Here is a 7,244-nt window from a genome sequence, read left to right as displayed (position 1 = left end):
ACAACATTGTGAAAAAAAAAACTCTGCAAATGAAGCATTTCTTGCTTCCCTCCTCTCCTTGCTTCTTATTCACATTAAGGGGTGCATATTTTGAAATAAGTCACACAATTCGTCAATCATAATATGATGATATCAAATGTATCATTCACAAGATTCAAACTTAAAATATTACACTTATAAGTGGAGATAAATATCATTATATTATAGTATTAAATGACTGACCAAACAAAGTTATAAGCCAATCGAAACGCATGCTTGATAAACAATATGAACACGAGTATCTTCAAAGGAGATGTCAAAACATTCATATTAGCAACAACAGTAAAAAAGGACAACAATAGTGTTTTCCAACCGAAATGCCAATTCTTATGTGGCATGACATGGAATGGCAATAAAGAGAGTTGTCAAATTTGACAGCTTCTATTTTTAGTGGGTAATAAATGCTTTTTATAATTTTTGTTATTATCTTTTGTTTTAAAAATACTAATTGAAATTATGAAAATTAAATAATACAATTAACAATAGTTTAAATTTAATATATCGGGTGAAAAATTTGACATCTTGTTGAGAGATTGTTTTAAAGCATCTTTAAAAAAGGAATAAAAAAAGTCCACATCAACAATAATAGTAAAAAAATACAGCATTAACGTTTTCTAACCGAAATGCCAATTATTATGTGGTATGACCATGATTGACTAGAGATTGCTGTCAAATTTTATCATTTTTATCACTATCTTTTGTTCTGCAAATACTTATTGAATATATTCTTTGGAGATGTTTTTAAAATTTCAACGTAATTTATTTAATTAATGGGAGGGCTTATACATAAATGATTTTTTTTGGAGTAGGGAACCCCAATGTGAAAAAAAGTTAAGGAAAAAGAAGAAAAGGAAAAGGAAAAGAAAAAAGAAAAGAAAAAGGAAAAGAAAAAGAAAAAGGAAAAGAAATTACCTCTCTTTTTAATCAAAAGTATTATTACCTCTTAGACCAATTCCAATGGTGGGCTAAAAGCCAAATTACCTCTCAAAATTTTCTCCCAAACTCATTCCAACCCAAGGGGAAATTTTGGGCTAAAATTTTAGCCCCAGAATATTAAAGAATAAACTTAGGCTAATTTTGTTCTTAAATTTACTTTAAAAAAAATTATGTAGACTATCGTAAATTAATTCTATGAACATTTTAATCTAAAAATATTTAAATTCGGATAAATATTTAAAAATCACTAAATCCATATATGAAACTCATGAAACACTATGTAGGAATATGAAAATCATGATAGAGATGTATAAACACAAAATTTGGAAATGGTAGAAAGAAAAATTGGAAGAATTGTAGGAGAAAAGTGAGTTTTGTGTGGATGTTAGAACAAACACATAGGTATTTATAGAGTTTTTGGGTGAATTTTGAGTTAGATAATTTTTTTAGTCGTTAGATTTAAATTTGGGCCGTTATATATATATATATATATATATATATATATTTTTTTTTTTACCATTAGATTTGACTATATTTGATCTTTGCCGTAGGATTCAATAAATATATATATAAATAAATATATATATATATTTGAATCTAAGCTGTTGGATCAACCAACGGCCTGTTGATTGCGACCGTCGAATCAAAGTAGCCGTTGGGCCGCCTGGGAAAGGTGGCCGACAGGCCCACGTGGGTGGGGCCTTGTTTGTCTGAAGGGTTGCGCATTGCTCGCGTCAGGCGAGTGCGGGGGATTGGCGCACAGACGTCGGGTTTCACTCGTTTCGATGAGGCCCACACTTAATCATGGGCTAAATTTTAGGAAGAATTTAGCTTGTGTTTGACTTTTAGCTTTTAGCCCAAAGATTTGGCTTGGGTAGGGTTTAACTTTTAGCTTTTAGCCAAAGATTTGACTTGCGTAGGCTTGGCTTTTGTGCGTGGGGTGGGGCCCGGGGGGTGGTGGGTGGGAAATTGGCAATTAGCCTATTATGGTTGAAGAAGGTCTTATTCTCTGTGTTTTTATTATTTTTACATCAAAATTTGAAATAGTGTCTTCGTCACCTCGTCTTCGTCTCTACCCACATCTGTGTTGTCTCCACAACGATGGGAAGGAGATGTAGGGTTTGGTGGCCAAAGCAACTCTCATTGAGCAAACCATCATCATCCTCCAATTTCTTGCTTGGTTGGTTCGTTTCTTCTTCTCCGTCTTCTCTTGACGTCGTCGTCGCTTTCGCCTGCACTGAACTCGCCCTTTGTGGTATTCAATCAAGCCTCCAGGTACATAAACTTCTTCAATGAGTGAATGCCAATCATATTTCAATCAAATTTAGCAGCAATTTATGTGGGTCGGTTTCAATCTGTTTATTTGTTACCGCATTTGATCGAATTTCGGGATGCATTTGATTTTTTTGCTTATTTTGTATGGTTTGGGAAATTGGTTGAAGTCATATATTGTTTTCAGGGAACTCTTTGCGACGTGAACGGAAGGATGCCTGTGTTACTACAGGATAATTCTATGTTGTGTGTAGTGGGTCATTTGTTTAAGGTTCAAACAGAAGAGGATCAATCTCATTCTTCTTCTTGTGGGTGCCACAAGCTCAGTGGATTAGTAGAACAATGTAGGGAAAGTTTTGAGGGAAACGGTTATTGGATTACGATGATGTGTGATCCTCAAGAACAAGTTGGAAAGGACATTACTTGGATTCCGAAACTGCATCACATTCACTGGAATGGGCAAATCGTTTCTCGGTGTGATGTCCACGTATGTAAGTCATGAATGCTTAAATGGCATGTGTTGGACTTAATTTAGCTGTTAACTTTTATATTTGATTCTCATGTTTATTTTTTGGTGATTAATATTCTGTTTTTGGTTTGATGAGATTTAGCTAATTTTGTACGAGACTCCCGCCTATGGTGCCCACCATTTCTCATTACATCCTTCGAATTCGTTTGAGAAAGTGAGTGCACCTTTGAGAAAACCCAAGTGGGTTGATGAACTTCACCAAAAGCAGCAACTCCTTGATTTGGTAAGAGTTTGTGAGAATTCTTTTGTAGATTAAGACATATCTTTGTTAATATATTGAAACAATATTTATTATCTTTAAATGCAGGATACAGTCATTCTGGCAATTAATAGCTCCGCAACCGCTGAAATTGTTTTTGAGAGATGCCTAGGTCCCAAGACGTCTTTTGTGTGCTTTTCTACTGTTTACATGTATCTATTTACACATTTAGCCTCTCTACTGCTCTCCTTTTTATGTCTGGCATTATCTGCGGTATTTAAATGGTTACTCTGTGGCTTTTCAGGTTTCTGGGCTTTGTATGGCAACTATTCGCCATGTCTGTGGCTTCATTATCCACTTTATTCTATGTCATTCTTCAGTTTCTCTATAGACTTCTGAATTATGCATCAGACTCTTGGATAGACCTTATATTAGTAAAGGTATTCAGCATTTCAAGGATAAATATCAGAATCCGTGGTTCTCAGATCTTGTATTGGCCAATCGTTCTTCAAGATAATGGCATGAGGTAAGATGAAATTTCAAGTGCAAATATGAGATATGTTTTCAATCCTGTGGAGTTGTCTGACTGATAAGTTGGGCTTTATATTCCCTTTCATTTGCATTCTAATTTTGGATAAAATTTATAAATCCAAATGTTATTAGATTTCACTCCAGTTTGGTTTATAAGAAATTTTCCTATTTATAAATTTTGTACCCTGCAAGTGTTCAGAGTTTTTTTATCTGTACTTTTGTAGGCTGAGATTTAGGTTTGTTTGTGACCATGATTGGCCCATCCACCTGATCTCTTCCATCATCTTCTTCACTGCATTGACAATAACCCTTTAATCTTTTCTTGTGTTACACATAACCTGTTATCTCCAATAGACATTTACTGATGAGTCTGTTTCGTCTTGTGTTTTTTTTGTTCCATCTCCATTTGTTTCTTTCTTTCTGGTAGTAGGCTCTTATTTCTTTGAATTAATTGCAATTATTTCATCACCTTATTCTGGATTTGAAAGGTTGCCATCAAGTGTGGAATACGCGGAGAAAGCCGCATTGCATAAGCATTCCGTGTGGTCAAGTTTAGCTGTTGATGTACTTCTGGGAAACTTGTTTGGTTTGGTACTGTTGTATCATGGAGAATCTGCATGCATATGGATCTTGAAATTTTCCAGTGACATGACGAATGAATTATTGCGCTCAGGCTGTGTTTGGTTGATGGGGGTACCTGCAGGTTTTAAGTTAAACAATGAATTGGCAGGAGTTCTTGGGATGATTTCTCTAACTGCTATCCAGATTTGGTCTACCATTTGGATCTTTTTGGGGTCCCACTTTCTTTATTTCATTAGAGGACTTGCTATATCAGGAATCATTTTTGGGGTGACTATACCTGCTGCTTTGATAATCGATTTGATTGCACTAGCAACGTTGCATGTGTCTACTCTTCATTGGTTGATATCACTTTTGTATTCAACTCAGATACAGGCATTAGCAGCTCTGTGGCGCCTTTTCAGGTATTACTTGGTGATGTCTTGTTCTTTCTTTTTCAGTTTTCTTTGGGTATTGTATACATGTGATAGGGTCATTTTTCTAACCAACCTATTTTCTATTCCTTAACACGTCATATGCGTATTCAGCACCTGTTGGTTGGATTTGTAGGTCTTTAATACATAGTTCTTCAGTCAAATTACATTTGTATTTCCTGCAGTTTAGCCCATTTTCCAATTCCCTGTACTTTAAATATGTTTTAATTGTACCCTAGTATTTTGATTACATTTGCAATCCAGGACAAAATGTTGACTCTGTCTGGCAACGTGAAAATTATATGATAGGTATGTTTAGAGACATCTACCTCCTTGCCACATCACCACTCAGTTAATTTATTAGATGAAGTTGTTTTGTCCTCGATTGCAAATGTAACAAAGGGATGTGCATGATTTAGAAGCACAGCCAACCTTCCAAGAGGCAGTTCTTTCCCTGATTATGTCATTGCGGAACTTTGCTCGTTGGTTTAACCTTGACCTTTTTATTTGCCTAGCTAGTGGCTACTGTGCTTTTATATAGGGGTTTGATTGTATGGTCGTATTAGATTTTCCATATATGCAGCTGTCATCTGCGATAAGAATGCCCATAATGCTAAAAAATGAAATTGGAAACCCCATATTCCCGTAGCAGCGTCATTTTCGTGCAAGCTAAAATGTTAAATCTGTGGATCCACTAACTTCTCATATATTTCCTTTTATAATATAAGTAGGCATAACATCCTGTATCTAGAAGATTGCTGTGCTTTTTATATCCATTTATCTGTTGATATACTTATGTATGTACTAATGTCTGTATGTATAAATATGTACACTGTACGCCCATACAAGATGTGCTAGTCTTTGGTGTAGTGAAGATAACTTTGTTATAATTAATTGACGTGAATTGCTATTTTATGAGAGAAGCTTCCTTTTTGTTGTGCACCTCTCTCAATTCATTGATATATAGAATTTCAATTGTATATAGCTGGTGAAGGTATAAGTAAAATTTGTCCTTTTTTAGTAATTGTTTTGCTGTTTTGTAACATCTAGTTTCTCATGTACTTGCTGAATGTTTTTCAGGGGCCGAAAGTGGAATCCTCTTCGTCAGAGATTAGATAGCTATGACTACACTGTCAAGCAACACATCGTTGGATCTCTTCTGTTCACACCACTCCTACTTCTATTACCGACAACTTCTGTTTTCTACATCTTTTTTACCATTATGAACACGACTATCACCCTTATCTGTGTACTGATTGAAGTGACCATATCTGTTATCCATGCCACACCATATATCAAAATTTTCCTTTGGTTGGTTAGGCCGAGAAGATTTCCAACTGGGATATGGTTTGAAATAGTGTCTGTTTGGAGTGGTGGAATTGATTCTCCTAAGGGTATTATTTCACCATCAGATAAACTGCAGACCGGAAAGGACCTCACTAGATCTTCTGTTGTGGTTTCATTTCTCCATAGTAACTTCTTGACTGTAGGTGAGAGCTTGATCTTTTTTTAGGTGCATTAATGATGTTTCTGTAGTTTACCGTATCTCAGAAGGTCTGAAAGCTTCACGTCAATTACTTGGGCTTTGCTTTTGAAATATTTCATTTTAAGTCGATCAGGAGTCAGGACCATGCAAAATTAAAAGCTTTAAAACTTCAATAATTCAAGTGCATTGTCGCAAGGTTCTGTTTACCTGTGCACGTGCGTTTTCTGTAGCATTGCTTTAATAAGCTAATTCCAAATGAAGTTTTATGCAGATTGTGTTATATGCATGAATTTATGCTTATGCAGAACGTGCATTCATGATAACGAGCTGAAAGATGCATTGTACTGTCGAAGTGATAAAGTATACCTATTTATGTCTGATACTTTTCTTCTAACTGTATTGATGGAATATTCATATCAGGACAAATAGTCATGCCTCACTACAAAAAGCTTCTTTCTGGGAAACCTCGGACATTGGTTGCTACTGCAGCTTATGGAGTCCTCACTGGCAGACGGTGAGTTGAAATTTGAATTCAAATTTGACCGTTCTTTCCTGGCTTTTCAAATTTAAACTCTTTGAATTGGTTCCAGGATTCCATCTACAATCGGAACTGATCTTCCAATATTTCCGTGGATGCTAATCTCCTACAAAGAGTATTGGCGTCTCTGCCGCGATTCAGTTCTCTCATGCTACAGACCGTGAAATGTAACTAGTCTTGCAGCTGCCCATTAACAACTAACTGCAGTTATTTTAACCTAACCCGAAATTTTATTCTCCCATGTAAACCAGTCTTGTGTCCATTGATTCTGTTTAGGGCCGACCATTCAGGCAACATATATCTGATTTGATTTTGAAGGATTGCAATGGAAAATTATGTTATTTTTTGAAATTTTTATAGTTACTTCATCTGTTTCATCTAAAATGTCTGCTCCGTTGCTTAAATAACGTGATTCAAGCATAGGGATTTAATTATCATGCGGTCAGAAGTGTGTTCTTGGTGCAGGTACATAACTTCATCCATCCCAGTTGATTCTGACCTAAGATAATTGATGCGTGGATGGTTCTACTGGGATGAATCGCAACTGCAAGTCGCAGGTTGACGCATATACTGAAGTGACTTATGTAAGACTACAAAAATAAAGTTTATGATGTGTAGTTGACCTGAGATTTTCTATGGAGACGTTGAGTGCCAGAGCTATTGACCGAAAAAGAGTTGCAAATCTTCAGTTCAGAGGGTCAGGAGGAGGGTGTTGAGAAGTT

General features: G+C 35.8%; 1 protein-coding gene across 2 annotated transcripts; it reads left to right on the top strand.

Annotated features, from left to right (window-relative positions):
- The first annotated feature begins 2,017 nt into the window (after positions 1-2,017).
- LOC137745988 (N-acetylglucosaminyl-phosphatidylinositol biosynthetic protein gpi1) lies at positions 2,018-6,927 on the top strand. 2 transcript variants are annotated; one of them, XM_068486029.1, is made up of 9 exons: positions 2,018-2,250; positions 2,435-2,734; positions 2,859-2,999; positions 3,084-3,187; positions 3,280-3,501; positions 3,995-4,489; positions 5,579-5,988; positions 6,405-6,498; positions 6,575-6,927. In XM_068486029.1, the coding sequence occupies exons 1-9, from the start codon at positions 2,077-2,079 to the stop codon at positions 6,684-6,686; spliced, it is 2,052 nt and encodes a 683-aa protein (XP_068342130.1). In that variant the 5' UTR covers positions 2,018-2,076; the 3' UTR covers positions 6,687-6,927. The 2 variants fall into 2 exon arrangements, with proteins under 2 accessions (XP_068342130.1, XP_068342131.1); XM_068486030.1 differs by lacking the exon at positions 2,018-2,250 and having other exon boundaries at positions 2,580-2,738.
- Positions 6,928-7,244: the final 317 nt, after the last annotated feature.

This window comes from Pyrus communis, chromosome 9 (genome assembly GCF_963583255.1).
Source record: "Pyrus communis chromosome 9, drPyrComm1.1, whole genome shotgun sequence".
In the NCBI taxonomy this organism is placed as follows: Eukaryota; Viridiplantae; Streptophyta; class Magnoliopsida; order Rosales; family Rosaceae; genus Pyrus; species Pyrus communis.
Note: the sequence above shows the minus strand (reverse complement) of the source record. Positions and strands in the feature narration are given on the sequence as shown.

Coding starts and splice junctions, on each gene's coding strand:
- LOC137745988 (XM_068486029.1), top strand. CDS start 2,077: ATGGGAAGGAGATGTAGGGTTTGGTGGCCAAAGCAACTCTCATTGAGC. Junction 2,251..2,434: donor GTATTCAATCAAGCCTCCAG/GTACATAAACTT, acceptor TATTGTTTTCAG/GGAACTCTTTGCGACGTGAA. Junction 5,989..6,404: donor TAGTAACTTCTTGACTGTAG/GTGAGAGCTTGA, acceptor TATTCATATCAG/GACAAATAGTCATGCCTCAC.